This window comes from Megalobrama amblycephala, linkage group LG19, assembly GCF_018812025.1.
Source record: "Megalobrama amblycephala isolate DHTTF-2021 linkage group LG19, ASM1881202v1, whole genome shotgun sequence".
Lineage (NCBI taxonomy): Eukaryota > Metazoa > Chordata > Actinopteri > Cypriniformes > Xenocyprididae > Megalobrama > Megalobrama amblycephala.
The window spans coordinates 32,065,222-32,087,840 of record NC_063062.1 but is presented as its reverse complement, the minus strand read 5'-3'; the positions used below and the strand labels follow the sequence as shown (position 1 = coordinate 32,087,840).

The 22,619-nt window shown below is 36.2% G+C and overlaps 1 protein-coding gene and 1 long non-coding RNA gene across 5 annotated transcripts in view; one reads left to right on the top strand and one right to left on the bottom strand.

Annotated features, from left to right (window-relative positions):
• Positions 1-17,872, bottom strand: part of st14a (ST14 transmembrane serine protease matriptase a) — a 26,696-nt gene extending 8,824 nt beyond the window's left edge. The window contains exons 1-11 of one of the 4 annotated variants that reach the window (XM_048167812.1): positions 17,732-17,872; positions 17,097-17,198; positions 8,895-9,054; positions 8,660-8,790; positions 8,505-8,575; positions 6,723-6,892; positions 5,914-5,946; positions 2,104-2,338; positions 1,843-1,985; positions 1,635-1,738; positions 1,443-1,546 (exon numbers count right to left, since the gene is read on the bottom strand). In XM_048167812.1, coding sequence (XP_048023769.1) covers positions 1,443-1,546; positions 1,635-1,738; positions 1,843-1,985; positions 2,104-2,338; positions 5,914-5,946; positions 6,723-6,892; positions 8,505-8,575; positions 8,660-8,790; positions 8,895-9,054; positions 17,097-17,141 — 1,196 coding nt within the window. In that variant the 5' untranslated portion in view covers positions 17,142-17,198; positions 17,732-17,872. Of the gene's footprint in view, positions 1-1,442; positions 1,547-1,634; positions 1,739-1,842; positions 1,986-2,103; positions 2,339-5,913; positions 5,947-6,722; positions 6,893-8,504; positions 8,576-8,659; positions 8,791-8,894; positions 9,055-17,096; positions 17,433-17,462; positions 17,704-17,731 lie in introns of those variants that run through there. The other 3 variants (XM_048167815.1, XM_048167814.1, XM_048167811.1) reach the window with 3 other exon arrangements.
• On the top strand, positions 17,441-22,619 carry LOC125253749. Its single transcript, XR_007181537.1, has 2 exons — positions 17,441-17,544; positions 22,322-22,619. It is a non-coding gene; the product is annotated as an uncharacterized LOC125253749 (long non-coding RNA).

Sequence of the window (22,619 nt, the reverse complement as noted above, 5' to 3'; positions counted from 1 at the left end):
TAAATGATTCATTGACAAATACTGTCACTTGCTGCCACCTACTGGTATAAAAATGTAACTGATACAATCTTTATTTGAGGCATCAAGTTACTTTCAGAAGGTGATTTACTCTATTTTGATTGCTATCGTAGACAGTGTTTATATCTGAACTATAAATTATTGTAACACAAAAGTAATGATACTGTTCAGTTGAAAAAAGGTTTGTGAAGCTGTTTCATATCTATCAACTGATATCCCCAATCTTTACTCACCCTCAAGCCATCCTAGGTGTATATGACTTTCTTCTTTCTGATGAACACAATCTGAGAAATATTAATAAATATCCAGACGCATCAGAGCTTTATAATGGCAGTAAGCCGGATCCATCCATCATAAACGTACTCCACACAGCTCCAGGGGTTAATAAAGGCCTTCTGAAGTGAAGCGATGCGTTTGTGTAAGAAAAATGTCCATATTTAACAAGTTATGAAGTAAAATATCTAGCTTCCGCCAGACCGCCTTCCGTATTCAACTTAGAAAAAAAAAGGAACTGGCGTTACGCCTTTTCCATAAGTTGAAGGTGGTCTGGTGGAAGCTATATATTTTACTTCATAACTTGTTAAATATGGACGCATTACTTCAGAAGGCTTTTATTAACCCCCTGGAGCCGGAGACGTTTATGACGGATGGATGCACTTTCTTCAGCTCATACTCCTTGATACCGTTCACTGCCATTATAAAGCTCGGATGCGTCTGGATATTTATTACTTTCTCCAATTATGTTCATCAGAAAAAAGAAAGACATATACACCCAGGACGGCTCGAGGGTAAGTAAAGCTTGGGGTAATTTTCATTTGAAAGTGAACTGATCCTTTAAATTTAGAACAGCTCAATGGGATTTTTCCTATAATAAGTGTACTGTAGATCACATTTGGATAAAACAAAAAAAAGGAATGCACAATACATGCAACTATACTGATATTAGTCAGCATTAGTGATATTTATTTTTCAATGTTTTTAAATATATAATATAAATATTATTTTTAAAATATCAATTATCTTAAAAAACTAGTAAAAAATCATATCTTTAAAATTTTTAATGTCTCAATATCTATTTATGTCCTCTAAAATGACACAGACTCCAAACTGCTCACATGTGCTGGTCTTTTATCATTTTCGGACTGAATATTTTTGGCTTGTTTTCCAGTAATGTCCTTTATACAAGATGCATTTAATCTGAAAACAAAACATTTCTTGTGTAACCGTTTCTCCTCAAAATAAATAAATCATGTTTTAAGGTTGTTTAGATTTTTTTTTTTTTTACTAGAAAAAAGATGAAAATACAGACTATGATCCAAAAGTGAAATGTCCTATCAGCACTCTTGGAGGAATGTCACCCAGCGAATCAGATCAGACAATATTCAATTCAGTGAAAAGTTTAACTGAAGCTCAAAATTACTGACCTCTTACCAACAATCTCCACATAATCTCCTGGGCAAGAATTCGAACTCCCCGATGAAACCAGAAACTTGGGGAACTTCAGCTTGACGAATTTACCAACAGGAACCTTTAAAACAATAGATACGGAGTTAACACTGCTATAAAAGTGGTTCATCATGACATTAACAAATTCAACATTAATGTTTAGGCCTCACCTCGATTTCCCACAGACATGTTGTGTTGGGGGAGTAATAATTAGGAAAGTTTGGTGATCGGAAACTTCCAGAGGATCCAGTCAATCTACCACCGCATGCGAGTTCTGTTAAAAGGGAAGAACCAGTGAGAGAGATGAAAAGAAATGTAACAGTAACGGATCCTGTACTATTAACAGTTTTTGTTCAGCCAGCCAGGATTTATCTTTACCCGGGCTATCTGGCCTGATCTGAATGACACGGGCTCTGAAACCAGGATAATTCCCTGCATCGTTGGTTACCAAGGTGACCAGCATAACATTCCGAGACGAAATGAAGGTTGGAGAATCAGTGGGAGAATAGTAGCCACACTTCCTGTTTGGGAGAGAGAGAGAAATTCAATTATGTTGAAATTTCATACCCTGATTTTTCAGTTGCTTAAAGAGCCACCAGATGGTGCTACAGCCTCAAACACAATTCACCATTCACTTACTCTGCCATAAGGAATGTGTCCATGGCGACCAATGAGTCATAGACTCTCACAAAGTCATTTGAACAGTTTTGTTCCAGGTTGAAGGTGTCAAAAGCCAGCTTTAGCACATAACCTGGGTCTCCCCGAAGCTGCCACTGCACAAAGGAATTTGGCTCATATGGTTTGTCAGGGAAACCCGGTGATCTAATGATCTCATGCTCAGAACCTCTGGTGTGCTGGGAGAATCTCAAATTTGCTAGACATATGGAAAACAAAAGGTTATTCATACACATTTATTATTGGATACACGCTACAATAATGAGTATGAATGTGCTTAAGGAATTAAGTCCTGTTCCAAAACCTACTGAGCTTGGGGCCTTATAACTTCCGCAATGCAGAAAACTGTTTTCTCACGTCTGCTGTCACACTATATTAGGACATGCAACATGAACTTCATCTCAAGAGCTGCTCTGACAGTTCACCTCATGAGCATTTCATAATTTCATTTGATAAAACTATGGTCAGATACACTCCGGCCAAAATAAAAGTTTGGTTTAACTTGAAGAAACTATGACCGAAATATTACTATCATACAATAGAACGTACTTCTCAAATATTAATAAATAATACAGCTTATTAGGTGTGGGAGATCGGACGATTTTATATCGTGACCAATCTTGAAGGTGTCCACAATCTACTTTTCAAGCGAATCAGAGATTGTGATCTTTTATGTCCTTGTAATAATGTTAAAATACAGCAATGGCTGCCTACTAGATGGCTGTGCTGACTGGCCAAATTATGTCTCTATCATGTGTCTTTCATGCATGCTGACTCATTTGAAAAACAATTCAATAGCAGTAGGGATGTGTGTTGAATCAAATTTTAGTTTTGGTTTCGAATTTGGCTTCCAACGATTATGAAAACATGATAATCAAGATAAAATGATCATTGTGCTGCATGCTGTTTCTTTCCTTTAAAGCCTAAACGTAAAGGGTTAGTTCACCCAAAAATGAAAATTCTGTCATTAATTTTGCTCTCTCATGTCGTTCTACAACCGTAAGACCTTTATCTTTGGAACACAAATTGTTGTTTTGAATAAATCCAAAAGTCCCCAGACCCCATGGACGAGCAAAGTATACTTGGGGTTTCAGGCGTGGCCCTAAATGGTCAAATATACACACAAATGTGTCAAAATGTCTGTCTTGGTGAGTATTAAGGCAGTCATAAAGACAGTTTTGTCTTAAGTGAATAAACAGTTGGGAAAGAAATCAGATCCATGCATTCGGTCTTAAAGGGTTAGTTCACCCAAAAATGAAAATGATGTCATTAATGACTCACCCTCATGTCGTTCCAAACCCGTAAGACCTCCGTTCATCTTCGGAACACAGTCTAAGATATTTTAGATTTAGTCCGAGAGCTTTCTGTCCCTCCATTGAAAATGTATGTACGGTATACTGTCCATGTCCAGAAAGGTAATAAAAACATCATCAAAGTAGTCCATGTGACATCAGTGGGTTAGTTAGAAGTTTTTGAAGCATCTTATATAGATTTTGGTCCAAAAATAATAAAAAATGCGACTTTACTCAGCATTGTCTTCTCTTCCGGAATCCTTTCCATTGAATTGATTCCATTGAATTGATTCCATTGAATTGATTCCATTGAATTGATTCCATTGAACTGATTCCATTGAATCCTTTCATCTGTCGGCGTTGGTAATGCACTTTTACGTCGCCGTGGTTGTTTTTGGCGATTAGGACATCAGCGACATGCACACTTACGCACCATTTTAAAAAATATAGCAATACCAAAATACAAACAATGTAGAATAGCTTGAATACAGCGTGCGTCTCCCTCAGACTGTAAACGAAGCTCTGGCGCACCAGATAACACGTCAGCAGCGTCTTACATCAGCAGTGCGCTGCGGTTCACTGAACCCGAGTCGTGAACCCGGATGAACAAAAGACCCGGAAGAGAAGACAATGCTGAATAAAGTCGTAGTTTTTGTTATTTTTGGACCAAAATGTATTTTAGATGCTTCAACAAATTCTAACTGACCCACTGATGTCACATGGACTACTTTGATGATGTTTTTATTACCTTTATGGACATGGACAGTATACCGTACAAACACTTTCAATGGAGGGACAGAAAGCTCTCGGGCTAAATCTAAAATATCTTAAACTGTGTTCCGAAGATGAACGGAGGTCTTACGGGTTTGAAAACGACATGAGGGTGAGTCATTAATGACATCATTTTCATTTTTGGGTGAACTAACCCTTTAAGGCCTAATGCAAATACCTACTGTGTCAATAATGTTAAACAAAAGACAAATTCACTCACTGCTCTCGACTGAATAACTTTAGTAGTTTTAATAAGAATCAATGTACATTTAATTCATACAGTGAAGACTATGCAGTGTTTTAAAGTTTAACTCAGGGTTTAATGATCATTTTGACAACTGATTGTTTAATGCAATATTGTGTTTTAAATTATGTTTTATATTCTTGATAGTACATCTCAAAATTGGGAAGATTGTGATTTAGATCATTGATTGTGATATAAGATCGTGAAATGACATTTTGGGAAGATTGCCCACCCCTACAGCTTATTAAAACATTATGATTTAGGAATCACACAATTTTTCACGCTGCAGTTTGTTTGCAATTTCATTTCAATACATTTTAAAAGATTAATTAAATTGTTAATGTTTTATGTATTCATTTGATTACTACAGGTTTTGATCGTAAAAAGAATCTGGAAAAATTAAAATGGACAAGACAGAATTTCTAGGGGAAAAATAAAAATGTCATAAGACACTATTACTACTCAAATTTAAAAAAAAAACATTACTCAATTTGACCCTTCGCAAAGACCCGCCCCCCTTAGTTACTGTTGCTTTGTCCGACAAGCCATGACGCTGTCACGCCACATGCAGTGAAAAATACATCGCGGAGCAAAGAGGACACTGACAACACGCCGACAGACAAGACAGAGCAGGTTACTTATGATATTAAACAAAGTCTCAGCTTTCAAACTGTGTAGTTTTTTTAAAAATTCAAACAATAAAAACAGTTTTGTGGCTCTTTAATGTGTCGTGACAGATCGCTGTTACGCCTCAGCTCAAGTGGCTCGTTAACTGATCATTTCTTCCTACTAGTTCATTTATAGCGTCAAATAAACATGAATGAACATGAGAATGAATGTTGTTTCAAACGCGGAAAGACGTCAATATACACACATTTTTCAAGTTTAATTCCACCGAGGTTAATCTTCTAACTACTGGCGGATGCTGCGTTCTGATTGGTTAGATCGCTTGTCAATCAAACTCCCGGCGAAGGGTCAATTAAAGTTAAAGTTAGAAATCCTTTGTTATTATTAAAAAGTAACTGAACCACTAAAATAGAATTCAGAAAAATAAAACGGAAAACAGAAATATTAAACCGAATTTGGGGAAAATGAATGGATTACTACACAAACTGAACTGGAACCAAAGTCCCTTTAAGGCAAGTAATTTCACTTGGCGGCCATCTTTGAAACACCTCTCTGATAGGACTATAGCTCCTTTCTCTTTGAATGGGGAAACATCAGATTCTCCAAAGCTGTTCACCAATTTTATGATTAAATCTCACATTTGAAATCATCAATTAAATCTAATAACAACCGTCTTATAAATTTTGTTTCTAAAAGCTCAAATCATGACAAAAAAACCTTATGGATTAGCCTTCATGTCAGGAGCAAACCTATGATACATTAAATTGCTTGCTATGGAGGCAGTTCACTAGGTTTTGGAACAGACAGTATATAAGAGATATGAGTAACGGAATAACTTACTCCTGGCTTTTGAGAACAAACGTGTGTCCAGAGCTGTTAATGAAAGATTGACACAGTTATAATGAATCTGTCAAGTTGAAGACAAGCATCTGTGCTTCACTATCATGGGCATTCAGGTTTTGTATGATAGCATGCAGTTTAGAGCTCAGTATCTGGGTGAATCTCACAAAACATGTCAAGAACCAGGTCACATTTCACCCCACAATCGCAAGGGAAAAAAAAGAGAGAGATAATTACATATTATTTAAAGTATATTTATACACCACAGCAGTGATTTTCTTTCATTTAAATAAAAAAAATGTATTACACTAATTTACTGTAAATCAATTACAGTTATTTCTATTTGTAAGCAGACCATTGAGAATGAAAAATTACAAAACTCAAGTCATCAAAATAATGGCAAAGAAATACACTAATGGCCGTTTACACGACACTGTTTTCAACTAAAACAGAAAAACCTTTGTGCGTTTCGGTCATTCATTTGCACAACAACGCCGTTTTGGCAGCCTGAAAATGCAATCTTTTGAAAACGGGTTTCAAAGTGCAAGTTTTTGAAAACGACACTGTTATCATCTCTGTGAAAACTACGGAAAAAGAATTTGTGAAAACGTTAACGTGTTCAGTCTATAGGCGTGTAGTTTCTTTACAAAGTGACATCGCCATTGTGAAAAGTGCTATACAAATAAACGTGAATTGAATTATGCAAGTTAGAATTTTGATTTTGCAGAAAAATATGACCTAGACATGTTTTAGTGAGATTCATCTATCTATCCAAACTATGCAATAGATGTACAATGAATTTATATTACCTGAAGACACAACGTGATCGAAGACAAGGGCACCTGGTTTGTCCACAAGTTTGCGAACTTTACTGGAGCCATACATGTCATTCAATTGGCTCACAGCCTGATCCACCGCTGCTTCCCGTCCCACTGGAACAGCAAAATCTGACTCATAGTAAGCTATAACACTGCCCTCACTGCAGAGAGACGGAGAAACAGGAAACACTCAAGAGTCTGACCATCTAACAGTAACTATAACCATAAAGAAAAAGGCCTATTCACATTGAGCATGAATTTGTTTTTTAATTCCACAGCAGAAACAATTCCATCACTGAATTACTATGTACAAATTCACACTTGATTTGCATCTTAATTTCCATGAAAGCAATTTTTCACTTTTCGTAGAGCCTGATGAAAATTGGCTGTGCTTGATGCGAATTGTTTCGTTAATGTCGCTAAACAATTTGCCTATTCATTCTGCTCTTTGGTTATGTGAATAAGCCTTGACATGCGAGCAAATGAAAATTAAGTGCCCCTATTATTCTATTTTAAAGGTTCCTAATTATGTTTTGGAGGTCTCCTACAATAGGTTTACATGTATCTAATGTCAAAAAACACTTTTTTTACAACAATTTTCTCATAATATACAAAGAGTCTGAAAAACGGTTTGTTTGAAGATTCAGTCTCTCTTTACACGAGCCTCTTCTGCTCCGATTTGTCAGATGGCCCAATTTGTTGTGATTGGTCGACCATTTACAGCACGTGTCGGAAATAAAACAATCATTACCATATCTGAATTTCAGCTCTGGAGGCTTCCTCAGTGCCTGATACACAATGGCTACGTTTACATGCACCCAAAAAATCCATTTGTAATCGGATTGACAGCTCAATCGGATTGAAAAACGTTCATGTAAACACCTTAATTGATCCGACTGCGCTCTATCCAAATGAAATTTCGATCGGATTGGAAGGGGTGGTTTAATCCTTTTTTAATCCGATCCAACGGCAAAAAAAGACCATGTAAACACTTGAATATTTTCTCAATCGTATTCAGAAGTCTCTGGGGCACATGCGCAGTGCAATGTTGACACACATTACGAAGTACGCAAGTTCACGTTCATGTCTTTAGTTGTAAAGATGTATGAATGCCAACTGGGCAAAAGTAACGACGAGCTCTGTAGATGTCACGTCCATGGTTGTCTCCGGAAGTGTGACTGAAATGACGTCACACGCAGAGCACATGCGCAAAAGTTTTAATCTGAATGTATATAAAACACATATAAACGGATATTTGAATCAGACAATGTTTAGGAGTACATGTAAACAGATCTGCAATCGGATTCAATTCATTTGGATTGACGAAAATTGGTGCATGTAAACAAAGCCAATGATACGTTAGTATTTCTGTATCAATTCCAGTGTGAGTCCTTATGTGAGTCCATGCAAAGTAGATTTGAAGCACTGAAAATAGCATCTTCTCGATACTTGTCTTCTTGACAAGTAGACATTGTTCGCAAGAAGCCAGTGAACACAATAGGCCGGCATTATGCAAATGTGTTACACTGTTACGTAGGTATGTAACAGGAAGTAAGACTGGAATTGCTGATGTCTCAGCAATGCTTCCGTTTAGGAGACAACTTTGTCGTGCACTTTGTTTTTTCTAAACTTTGGGGCCTTTTACATTCACAAACAGCTCCATTACACACTGCATGAAAGGTAACATTCGAAAAAGCCTAATAGGGTCACTTTAAGAGGAGGCGCAAGACAAAAATGTTTTAAAAATGTGGACACAATGACATGTAGACGTACCTGAAGGCTTCAACTCTGGAACCAAGATAATATTTCGACAGTAGTGGAGATTCTGAGTACATTGAATTCAGCTAAATATGAAAATAAAAATTAAAATCAAAAACACTTTTCTCTGTCATCACTATGTGAAAAAGCAGCTTTAATTTAATTCTCACCTGAATCATGACTTGTTTTGCCAAGCTTTTAAACTCTGGACTCTCTTTGTTTTCATACGCATCCACAAAAGCTTCATTTGTTATCCTAAGTGAGCCGGTGTAAATCTTCTGTAACTTCAAATCCTTCCGGACTGCAGACACCAGGGAGACATGAACAGACAAACATGTGATCAACACTGTCAAGACTGACACCGGTAACTGTGTTATGCCGTCTGTGACTGTGGTACTGACTTACAATGGAAATGCCAGACCAGAAGCCCTATGATCAAAGCCAAAACAGCTGCCAAGATCACCAGACCAACAATGACCCCAACTTTCCCAGGGCCGCTTTTCTTCTCCAGCTTTTTATTATCTGATGCTGGCAAGAATGTGACAGCTTGGTCCCAGTCCTTGTCCTAACAGAAAAAGAGGCAAAAGACTTCTTACTCTTCTCTGTAAATTGCAGTGTCTCTGGAATCAAGCACATAAGTCAGTTTGAAGGAATAAATGTAAAAAAAAAAAAAAGTTACAATTGTAGCACATATCCTCAACGGAAATAAAATTGTGACTGAGAACAGAAAGTAAATTTCACAGTAAATTGCAGAGCTTTTTTGACAGAATAAGCACAGATTCAGATTATATAAGAGCAGCATCAAAACACTTCCCTAGTGCTAATACTGCTCTGAGACACTTTAAAGTCAAAACGGGCTTGTTTTTTTTTGGTTTTTTTTCAGAGGAGGAGAGGGAGGCAAAATAAATGAATAAAATAAACTAATTAATGAGTAACTGATCAATGGTACAAAAAAAGAGATTTTTTTTTTTTTTTTATAACAAATGAGCACAAACTGTGTGTAAATCACAATAAGTGTCCATAAAAGACAAAACCAGTGGCCTGGTAGTGGTTTGGTTGGTGAATTTTTTTTTTCTTTTACATTTACCATAGTTACTAAATATTAGGGCTGCACGATTTGGGGAAAATGTCATATTGCGATTATTGAGGTCAATATTGCGATTGCGATTTGCGATAGCGATATAATAAACAAATAGTATCATGAGTCATCTTGCTTGGTTCTCAATGAAAATACACACACAGATTACTGATAATGCTGAAATGTATATTTCTCAACTCAAACTAGCAACAACAGCAAACAAATGCACAGTGTTTTCAAATTAAAATATTTTTATGAAATTAAATAACATCTTTGCATTACTGCAAACTTGTTATAATCCCATTTAAGATATTTGTTTCTTTACTAATCTGTAGCGGTTCAACGGATCACAAAACTCACGGTTCGGATCACATCACGGTTATGACGTCACAGATCGGATCATACTTCGGATCAGCACAAAAAAAAAAAAAAAAAAAAATTGGATGGGGGTAACTTAACTTTGCATTTATTACTTAGCCCATTTAAACTATTCTGATACCATAGCATAAACTGCTAGCCTAAATAATACATTATTAAAGGCAAGTGAACAGACTGTAAAAAGAACAAATACTGTACACCAATTACAACAAGCATAGATAAATACAACATAAAGTTACAAATAAAGTATAAGGTCTAACTGTAGTATTAATTTTCATGCACAGAAATGTAATAATTAAATGTAAAATGACACTGTTCATTGTATAAATTTAATATAGATTAATCTTTGTTAAAGCTGTGTTTTGTTGTTTGATTTACATGACAGACAACAGCAGGTATTTATAGGTTGCTGTCACTTTAAGAGTAAGACATGCACGCACACATCGGACAGATATACATCCGAATTCTCACCTCGTTCAATTAAGACATAACTGAATGTGTTTACATGAATACTTGCTGAGAGGGGTATTTTGACTGACATAATGCGTGTATGTGACCATCCAAGTGCATTGAGGACGCGAAAGAGAAATCAATTTGGAGTTTGCGAGCTATAACGCGCCTCTCTCTCTCTCTCTCTGTGCGCGCGAGCCTTGTATGCATGTGCGTCTATGCGCACCGATAACAGCACTGCGTGCGATACCGAATGAAATCCTCTTTCCTCTTCAACCACTACTAATCTGGGTTTATAATCTTATAGCCAAAATATCGCCATATAACAGAGGTAGCGTTTTTTCTTGCCACCAGTTCAGTGACCGTTTGCTCCGCATCCATCTTTACCCGTTCTCTGCGCTGCACACCGGAAAAGTCATGACCGTGCGCGCCACACATGCCACTGCCTAAACTGAAACTGACTGGTCTTCTTTTTATTAGCGGTGTATAAAATGGGCTAACAGCTCTCAGATAATGGGTTGTTGTGTCCACACATGTATTTTTTTTATTTATTTATTAACTTATTATTATTTTATTTCATAAAATCGCAGCATTTTGCGTCATATAATCGCACAAGCTTGACATCGCGATTGCGATATGATTAATCGTGCAGCTCTACTAAATATTGTAATGTTTATTTTCATAATTTAAGCAATACATGTGATTTCAGTATTGATTTTAATACAAGCCATTATATACATATTATAATATTAGCTGCTGTTTGATAGTATGCTCAATATGTCTTTAAACCATGTAAAAATCAAACTGAACAAAATATATGAACATATAGTTTTGAAAGAAATTAATACTTTTACTCAGCAATGATGCACCAAAAGTGACAATAAGTTTTTTAAAATGTTACAAAAGATTTCTATTTCAAATAAATGCTGTTCTTTTGCACTTTCTATTCATTAAAAATCCTGAAAACATGCATCAAGGTTTTCACAACAGTATTAAGCAGCACAGCTGTTTTCAACACTGATGGTAATAATAAGGATATTTCTTTGAGTAGCAAATCAGCGTATTAGAATGATTTCTGAAGGATCACGTGACACTGAAGCTTGGAGTAACGATGCTGAAAACTCAGCTTTGATCACAGGAATAAATTACATTTTATATACAAATATATTCAAATAGAAAACTTTAAGAATATTTCACAATATTACTGTTATTACTTTAAATTTAAAATTTAATTTCAGTTCACCACATTCCAACATCTCAGAATATTCAACAAGAAAAACCAAGTCAGGTGGGGCCTGATTTTATCCATCAGGATAAACTGATTGAATCAAGAAAGGACATTACTAGAATGGAAATGGATGTCAATGCCGAGGTTTCGGTTGATTGTGCAGGACCTATAGTTGAATCATGCACAATAAGATGAGGAATGAGTATTGAGAATGCAAACAGTGTTGACTTTAAACCGAGACCAATCACACAGGTTTCACAATCACACTGATGACGGAAGTAGAAGGCATAATAGGACGTGCTATTCCATGTGGTTAGAGCGATTATAAGGAAACAGATCAAGGTTTATACCACCTCTTCCCTGCAAAATAAAATCAACCAATCATCATTAAAACTCACTCTATTTGCAGAACACAATCATTCCATTTGTATTTAATGCACATTGTTGCCTTTCAACAAGTTTTTAGTAGTGCATTTCAGTAAGCATTCTTAATTTATTTGTTTGGGGACAGTAAGAGTTTTAAATGTTTTTAAGTCATGCTCACCAAGGCTGCATTTATTTAAACAAAAATACAGTAAAAACAGGAACACTGTAAATTAAAGTCCCCTGCAGTCAATCATTTTATCCCTTAGAACTAATCTTTGATTATCAAAATTACATATTTAAACATTTTTTTCCCTGTGAAAATTTCTTCATGCCTAAAATAGCCTGAATGTGACTCTACACCCTTGCATCATTTAGTATATGCAGATCCATGAATAGCCTCACCTCCTCACTCGCACCAGCTCGCACTATTGTAGTAAACTACTGTAGATCAACTTTAGTAAACGCTACACAATGACAAGTGGAAATACTGGTTTAATTCAGCCATACAGTATATGTTTGAAGCAGAAACTGGTTGATGTATCAGAATGGTAATGCATTTTATGTATCGCTCTCTACAACATCAGACACATTCATATGATTTGTCTTTTGCTTGACTATGTTATCAAACAGCTAATAATGTGCTGCTAATGTTACACAAACCATTTTTGTCAGTTAAAAAAGGTTCAAGAGAATTAAATCACAGATTATGGTTGTTAATTGTGTTTTACAAAATGTCCCAACTTTTCTGGGTTTTGTAATTTGAAAGCGGAAGGTGGTTTGGCGGAAGCTAGATTTTACACTTCATAACTTGTTAAATATGGCTTTTTTATTTGTTTTAAACACAAACCCAGAGCTGTGTGGAGTACGTTTATGACGGATGGAAGCACTTTCTTCAGCTCATACTCGTTGGTCCCGTTCACTGCCATTATATAGCTCGGATGCGTCTGGATATTTATTAAGATTTCTCTGATTGTGTTCATCAGAATGAAGAAAGTCAAATACACCTAGGAAGGATTGAGGGTGAGTAAAGCTTGGGGTAATTTCCATCTGAAACCGAATTAATCCTTTAAAAACACCACATATACAACAACAACATTGAAAACTTGATTTTCACCACAGGGGGTCTTTAAAAAAATCTTACTGAGCCCAAACTTTGAACTGTAGTGTAATTTGCTCACTATGGAATACACTGATCTATAATTGTGTTTTTTACAACAGCAAACTATCTCAGTTATCTCAGAGCGCCGTCACATGACATTGTTCATGACCTACATTCTATCTAATCTAATATGTATCAAAATGTGTGCCATCACAAAAAGTTGAAACTCTTATGAAAGAGACTTCTGTTTTTGCAATTAGGATACAAGTGTATAAAGTACAAATCAACCAAACATAAACTGCTAATTCCCAAGGAGATTTTCAAGGACATCTAAAAAAATTCTACTCTGTGTGGGTGTAAGTATGAGTGCATTTTTCTCTTTGCTACTGCATATTTGTTAAACTTTAATCATTTGTTCTAATATCAACAAACTGTCACATATTAAAGGGGTCATGACATAAGATAGCAAATTTTCCTTGATCTTAAATAAGAGGTCTTTGTTTAAATGAGGAGGTTGTTTTAAGCTCTGCAACCCGCAGAATGTTTTAATGGTACAAAGCATTTATTTACTCAAACTCCAAAAACGGCTTGTTTTGATACTGCGGGATCTGTGATATGACACAGGCAAATAAATTTGCATATGACAGCCTCCAGAGTAGGACATCGACGAATAGTTATACATCATTGCACCATAGGCCCCGCCAACTGGCATTTAGTCACTTAACGGCTGACATTTGCCTACATTAGATGTGAGCATCGCGTCAAAAGCAAATAGAACCCATTATGATCAGTGACGCTGTCTACACTGGATACAGTATACAGATGCGTGTTCAGTTTCTGACACACTCCACGCACTTGAGTGTTGAAAACGGAACGAATGGAAAAAGTCCATTCACTTTGACGTGTCCAGTTTAAACAGCTCATTTATGTCTCTGTACAGACTTCAGAAGGATCCCAGCATCAGTAACAAGTGGATGGTTTATTTTAATGCCGCCCTGGATTGTGTCAGAGGATTATATGTTTGTTCTGAGCATTCTGTTTTTGAATGTGAGTGGGTGTTGATACTGTTTCATATGCAACGATGTTAGCCAATCATAAAAGTGAGCGTTTACTAACAAGACTTAAAGGAGCCACACCTTAAAAGTATCATTTCAGACAGAGGGTCAGAATGAAGGTTGAAATCAATCGTTTTTTATCCGTATATGTTTTTTGTGCAAAAAGCCTTATAAGCATTATAAGTGAACCTCAAGGAACATATTAAAATAATAAATAAAAAAAATCCATGTCATGATCCCCTTTAATAGTGCTGAGTAATGCTGATGCCATTTTTAAGGGAGACCAGAATGATTGTTTTTCTTCTAATCAGACTTTTTAGTTTTGGTTTGAACTTAAGACATTCAAGTTAATGAGCAATGAAAGTCCAGCTGTACGTGAACAAACTCCATCTGGGTTGAGCGGTCAACATTCTGTGACGACAAGCATGATGCATGATAAGCAGCTGATCACTAGTAAATGAGGGGGATATCCCAGAACCTGAGTCATTTTCTCTAAGTTTCATTCGTGGGGGCGTTTGTTCACAGTAATGCTAACTGCCGTAAGCATGTCGTAACAGATCTGTGGAATGCATTCAGGCGTAGACACACGTCACACCAATATGCAATAACATTCTGAGATCCTGATCATTCAACTCAAAACAGATCCAAATCCTCAATCCTCAGCGCTTCGAAACACTTACTTCAAGGAGCTGTATCTTCATGACTGATATTTTTACAATAAATACAACTAATAAAATGTGAAATCACCCTAATTTATGTGAAGGGACTCAAAAAATCTGTGAATTATAATTTGAGCTGGTTCATTTATATAAACCTTTTGAATTGACCAACTTCTTTCCAACTCTACATACGACAGAAAGAGAGAGATCACATTTGATTATTTTGAAAACATCTGAGCTTCTGTCATACTGCTGAGTTGTGCAGTTTAGCTGTGTCACTACTTTTACTTCCTAGTGCTTCAAAACAAGTGACAGACCAATATTTGGTCATTTAGAACAGGGTTATTATCATTAACTAAAACTATTAAAAACATTTCTGTTTATTGTAATAAAGCTGAAATAAAATAAAATATAAATATTAGTCAGAAAAACTTAAATTAGAAATGTGGCCTTGGCAATAAACTGAAACAGGTTAAAGTTGAAGCACTAAAATAAATAAAAACTACAACTATAAATTATTTACAAGTAATTAAATTGAACCAAAATACTATATAGCTATATATATATATATATATATATATATATATATATATCTCAAAATAATAAAACAATAATAAAAGTAAAATTTAAAAAAATAACGCTGAATCACTTCTAAAAACACAAATTAATAAATATTGCGTAAAATTAATATTAATTTTATTTTCAGAATGAAGTCTATGTCTCATTTGCTATTTTTAAGTAGCATAATACACTTACTGGTATTATTTCAGCTAATAGTCACCCAACACACTGAAAAAAATATTTGGTGTTGGACTATTTACATTTCAAAAATAATTACGAAGAAACGGCCAAGTAGCACATTGAATTAAACGTGAAACATTAAAGTAGAAAGACTGAAATAGTATTTTCTTTTAAAACATACTCCAATAATCTGTTTTGTTTACAGCTTTAAAAAAATCAGTATTATTTTTTACAAATTTTTTACAGTGTACCCTATAGATATTGGTATCCACATTGTCTGTTGAAAAACCCATATTGGTCACCACCACTACTACATATAACCAAACTATTCAGCAGCAGTGACTCGTCTTGAGGATTAGATTTAAAACGGAGACATAAAAACGGCTATTGTGGACTGGAAGCACTTCATCTAGGGTCATGGTAATGTCCATTGACACCCTTTCCTTGGAGACGACACTGAAGCATTCAGCAGAATGGCTTAAACTCACACTACTATTGATGATCAACATAAATTAAATCCCTTACACATGCAAAAAAGTGACTAGACAGGAAATGAGGTCTGGCACATTTTGAACAAATACATAGTGTGAAACCTCCAGTGGGTGTTAAATTTTAACCACTAAAGAACTCAAGACTGCAAAAATGCTGTTCTTACTTAGATTTTGTTTCCAGTCCAAATATCTAAAAACTCTTAGATCAAGAAACATTTTCTTGACAACTAAAAATTTTCTTCTTGTTTTTAGGAAAAAGAAGTCAAAATTAAGTGAGTTTTTCTTTAAAACAAGCAAAATAATCTGCCAGTGGGGTAAGTAAAATAATCTTAATCCAAATTGAAAACAAGATTATATAACTTATTTTTGTTTTGATATAAGATTATTTTACTTGTTTTAAGGAAAAACTCACTTAATTTTTACTTATTTTTTCTGAAAACAAGAAAATAATTTTTACTTGTCAAGAAAATGCTTCTTGATTTAAGAACTTTAAGATATTTTGGCTAGAAATAAGACAAAAACTCAGCATTTTTTCAGTGAATGCACTCAAACATCAGGTTATGCAATGTGTCATTCATTCTGTCATAAGGTCTTTTAGATCAAAACCTAGAATGATATTATCAATACTTGCTTTTATCTCACTTAAACAAGTCGCAAAGAATGCTCAGCTAAATTAAATAGATTTGTGTAATGTTTTAAGACCTTATTCGTTTTCCAATACATTTCCAGGCCTGGAAACCACACTTTTATGATTCCCTGATATTTTACAGGTTTTGCATGAGTGTGGGAACCTTGATGAATATGGGTAGTAGCATTGCTGTTTAAAATGGGCATGTTATTAATCACATCTCTAGTTTCAATCTTCCCTCTCTTGCCGCTGTTGATCTTATGCCTTCTACTAAACAGGCTGACACAAAATGCATTCATGCAAGTAAAAAATGACCACAGCACAGCTTTTGGGACATAAATATGAGATTTCAGTTCTTCGTTGCATGTATAAAGGTGCTTGGCAGGTTGAAAAATAACAGGTTATTAGTATGGCAAAAGCCGAATGAATCTTACCGAAGAACCGGGAGTGTAACGCATTCCTCCATCCATAGGGTCCATGTCTGAGAGACCACCGGCAGAATCAATCAACACACCTTTCTTCTCACACTTCCACTTCTGCTGCCAAAATAAGGCGAGTAATTGTGTATTGAGAGGGAAAAACACACTTGTTATTCTCAGCTGAAGTCAAACAAGTGCGGAAAACAACAACGCCCATAACAAGTGCACGCGGCAACAAATTAACATTCAACCGTCCTAAAAACAAAACTTCCACATGAACTCTCGAACAAACTCAGACGCGTAGATTTCTAAAACGAAATTACAGGATTAAAACGAGGTACATTTTATCTTCCACAGAGAATGAAGTTGTGTGTTGTCTACCTGTTAGATGAGAAGATATTTCCGGAGAGATTGGCCTTAACTTACAATGGGAGTGACTAACTCAAGCGATACTATCTCACAGGTGAGCGCTTCCCTAAAAAAACAACACCTTTAAACCCAATCTCCAAACGACAAAAATAACTCTAAACCGCTAAAAGTAAGGTGAATACATCCGTTAATATTTTAAGGTAACTCTAAAGTTCATTTTAGTGTGGATTTGACTATATAACCTTAGTATCGATGTGTGTTTCGGCTGCGGAGTGACTCACCTTACTCCAGTGTGGGCCGCGTCTCAAAATCTAGTGTGCTGCCTATTTAGGAGGCATGTTTGGTCAGCTGATATGAACGCGCCTATTGGGCCGGAAAGGCTGTCTAGGTAGGGAGAATACTAGGTATGGAGACATGCATTTGAGCCTGCATTCAGCTTTATACAAACTCGACATGCAGGTTTCTGTAGCAAGAAAATGGCGTTTCCACGAAATAGAGCTTTCTGGAAAAACTGACGACTAGCTTTTCACATACAAATGAAATATCAGTGTATAATATAATATAATATAATATAATATAATATAATATAATATAATATAATATAATATAATATAATAGTTTATTTTATATAGCTGCAGAGTTCTGAATATATTGGAGTTTATTTATTGGTGTGTTTGGTAAACCATAGAAAAGAGACCAGTGTCTCAGCATTACTGATATTTAAGAAGGGATGTAAATGAGTGATATTACGGAGGTGAAAGAAGGCAGACTTAGTTTGAGTGAAGAAATGTGAGGAAGGAAGGAGAGAGAAGAGTCAGATTATACCAAGGTTTAAAGGATTAGTTCACTTTCAAATTAAAATTTCCTGATAATTTACTCACCCCCATGTCATCCAAGATGTTCATGTCTTTCTTTCTTCAGTCGAAAAGAAATGAAGGTTTTTAATGAAAACATTCCAGGATTATTCTCCATATAGTGGACTTCAATGGCCTACAGATGGTTGAAGGTCAAAATTACAGTTTCATTGCAGCTTCAAAGCATTTTACGCGATCCCAGACGAAAAATAAGAGTCTTATCTAGAGAAACCATTGCCCATTTTCTATATATATATTTTTTTAATTTTATACATTTTAACCATAAATGCTCATCTTGAACTAGCTCCCTTCTTCTTCTACTCTATTAGAATTCCAGCAGTGTAGACATTGCTAAGTGTATTACTGCCCTCCTCAGGTCAAAGTTTGAACTAAATTGTCATATTCAATATGCTAGTGTAAGTATATAACAATTACTTCAAACATTGACCTGTGGAGGGCAGTAATGCACTTAGCAGTGTCTACACTGCTGGAATTCTAATATACCCCCTTTCAACCAGCACGAACCGGGTGCTAATTCAGAGCTAGTGCTAGTGCCAGTTCGGAGTTGGTTCAACTGACGAGCCTTCTAAGAACCGGTTTGCCTTTCCACGGGCTTGAGAGCCAGCGCAGAGCCAGGTGTTACGTCACTGTATATGTCTCATATTTCACAGCAAAGCTAGCGCCGCAGCGCCAAACACAAATACACCAGGCTCGTTTGAGATGCATCGGCTTCTCGCATAGCGATCGGCGCATGACATCAAAGCTCCGTGAACGATCCGAAAGCACAAGGAGTTGTATGCTCTACAAACGCTCCCGCGGATCCGCGGCATCCGCCGAATCAGTCCGCGCTGCTCCGGTGCAGCTCGAACAAGCCTTCTATCAACAATCGCGGATGTTTCACTACTGTTGATGCTCATGGCTTTGCGAACCTACATCGGCATCCAAACACGGCTCGCCGTAATTTGTATAAAGACGGAGATTACAAGTGAGCTGCTATTAGCTCTATTAGCTGCTATTTCAAAAATGGCGGTCACAAGTTTCTTGTTGGTCACGGTAACCCCGCCCCCAGTCCCTGGCGCAAGCGGTTCTTACTTCTAGCCCAGCAACGTTTTGGTGCTATTTACGAACCACTTTTCCTGGTTCGGAGCTGGTGCTTTGGGTGTCGAAAGACAAAGAACTGATTTGAAATAGGCTCTGGCTCCGAACCAGCACTCAAACTGCCTTGGTGGAAAAGGGGTAATAGAGAAGAAGAAGAAGGGAGCTAGTTAAAGATGAGCATTTATGGTTAAAATGTATAAAAATGTTAAAAAATTTTCAGAAAATGGGCAATGGTTTCTCTAGATAAGACTCTAATTTCTCGTCTGGGATCACGTAAAATGCTTTGAAGCTGCACTGAAACTGTAATTTTGACCTTCAACCGCCTGGAGGCCATTGAAGTCCACTATATGGAGAAAAATCCTGGAATGTTTTCATCAAAAACATTAATTCTTTTCGACGGAAGAAAGAAAGACATGAACATCTTGGATGACTTGGGGGTGAGTAAATTATCAGGAAATTTTAATTTGAAAGTGAACTAATCCTTTAAGGTCGAACCTAAACTACAGCAATGTTAACACTGTCAACACAGAAACAAGCTACAAGTTTTGGTGAACCAACAAGAAGTAGATCTGTTTTATCAGTGTTGAGTTTGAGAAAATTAATCATCATCCAAGCATTTATATCATTAATACAAGCTGATATGGAGTCGGTGGGAAAAGGAGCATTGATGTAGAGTTGGGTGACATCTGCATAGCAATGGAAGCCATGACAATTAATGTTACCTAATGGGAGCATGTAGATGATGAAGAGTAAAGGCCCAAGAACAGAACCCTGCGGGGAACACCGTGAGAGACGGGGCAGTGGTGGACTTAGTCTGGCAGATAGAGATGTAATGCTAAATGTCAGACAGGTAGGAAGTGAACCAGGATTGGGCAGTTTCAGAAATACCAAGAGGAGAGAGTCATGAAATGAGAATACTGTGAGAGATTGTGTTGAAAGCAGAGGAAATTTCTAACAGAATTAAAATGCTAATGGAGCCTGAGTCAGTGGCCATAAGGAGGTCATTGACAACCTTACGAAGTTGGAATTGGAGCTGGATTGGAAACATTCGTAGAGGTTATGAGATGACAAATGTGACCCTGGGCCACAAAACCAGTCATAAGTCGCATGGGTATATTTGTAGCAATAGCTAACAATACATTGTATGGGTCAAAATTATTTTTCTTTTATGCCAAAAATCATTAAAGATCATGTTCCATGAAGATATTTTTCTACTGTGAATATATAATTTTTTTCAACTTTTTTGTGAGTTGATATGCATTGCTAAGGACTTCATTTGGATTTTCTCATTATTTCGATTTTTTTGCACCCTCAGATTCCAGATTTTGAAAATAGTTGTATCTCGGCCAAATATTGTCCTATCCTATTGACCATTATGACTGGTTTTGTGGTCCAGGGTCACAAATACGATTGAAGTTGAGCAGCAACAACTTTTTCAAGCAGCTTTGAAAGAAACAGAAGTTTCAAGATTGGTCTGTAATTGGCCATGTCAGAAGAGTCGAGGCCAGGTTTCTTTATGACAGGTGTGACATTTGCCGTTTATTTATTTTTTTTAGCTCAGAGATGTACCGTAAGCAGGGTTTGGAGGTAAAAGTCGGTGAAAGTACCAGGTGCAAAATCAGAGGGAAAGTCATGTGAGAGGGGGCTTCATTTTATTTTATTTTGGAAGAAGTGTAATAATGACTCACAGAGGTCTGCTGAGTTATTCATGTCAGTTGCAGGAGGGTTGGTGAGTTTATTGACTACATAAAACAGTGCTTTAGTAACTATTTAAAGCAGATTTGTATAACTGAATATGGTCCTTGTAAGCAATAAGATGCACATTCAAATTCATAAATTTTCCTGTAAAGGCATTCAAGGTGACGACCAGTAGTTTTCAGTCGATTTCTCATGACACTGTCAGCATAGAATAGCGGATATCCGAGCGGTTAGACCAGATAGATGGAACAGATGAGGATGACAGGCGGCGCAATGAGAAATGGTGACGACAGGAACGATGATAGCCTGTAGGCATGAGATAATCTATAATAATTTAAATAATAATTTATTAATATCAGATATTATTACAGATAATATATCATAATAAGGTGAAATTAATTTAACAAATTTATTTGCTTAAATCTTAAAATATTAAATGTTAATTAAAACAGTATAGAAATAAATTAAATGTGTTTAAAAACACAGTATAGAAATTATTCTCTGAGTGAAGATACCAGAAGATCTGACGCAAATATTCACAAGGACGTATGGAGTTTCAGTAGCATCTCTCCAAATGCAAATTCTGCCATGTTCAAGGACATGCTTGTACCTTTCAGAGAACACGGAGTCAAGCTTGACAGTCACTTGCACAATGGGTCAGTAAATGCAAATAAAATCAATTGTAAAAACTGTATGTTATGTAATCTGTCTCAGATATGCAAACAAAAATGACTTTGCTATTTCGAACAGTCACAATTTCACCATCACAAAATATTCTGTCACTATTTTGAATTATGTTTATGACAAAAAAAAAATATATATAAGATATTATAGGCTACACAATACAACAGTATGTGGGAAAACATGTCAGGTAAATAAATGGGTTGCACATACACAGATGGGAGATGACAGTAAAAGCTTCTCTGTCAGATTTATTGACTATTGGATTGTGTAAATGTGGTGTGATGAGAGAAGCAGACTGTATTGTGTAATAGCAGCATGCGGTAAAACGACCACATTGACTTCTCTGCCCGCTGCTATACTGATTTCATATGGACCACCTGTAGATGTGTCTGTGCTCACAGGTCGACATGGACACAAGCAGTGTCCTGCTGTGTGACATCTGTACTTCATCTAAAACAGTTTTTATACAGAATTTAGTCTAATTTTATTATAACTTCCCCCAGCAGTTCATTTTTATGATTCTCTGTTCTTTTTCAGATTGGCAGAATTTGTCATGGTGTTAAACAGGAAACTGGAATTTTCTGTGATACCAAATGCTTGGTTTGGTCACGTCAACTTCCCCTCGTTAATTTTTGAATCTGCTAACACTGTAATAAAAACATGGAAAGAACAGCATTTTGTAATTAACATTTATCACTAAATTAGCATATTATTCACCCAATTTTGGTTGATTTTCACTTAATTTTGTCTCTTGTAAAACACGCATTCTCTCTCTCTCTCTCTCTCTCTCTCTCTCTCTCTCTCTCTCTCTCTCTCTCTATATATATATATAAGA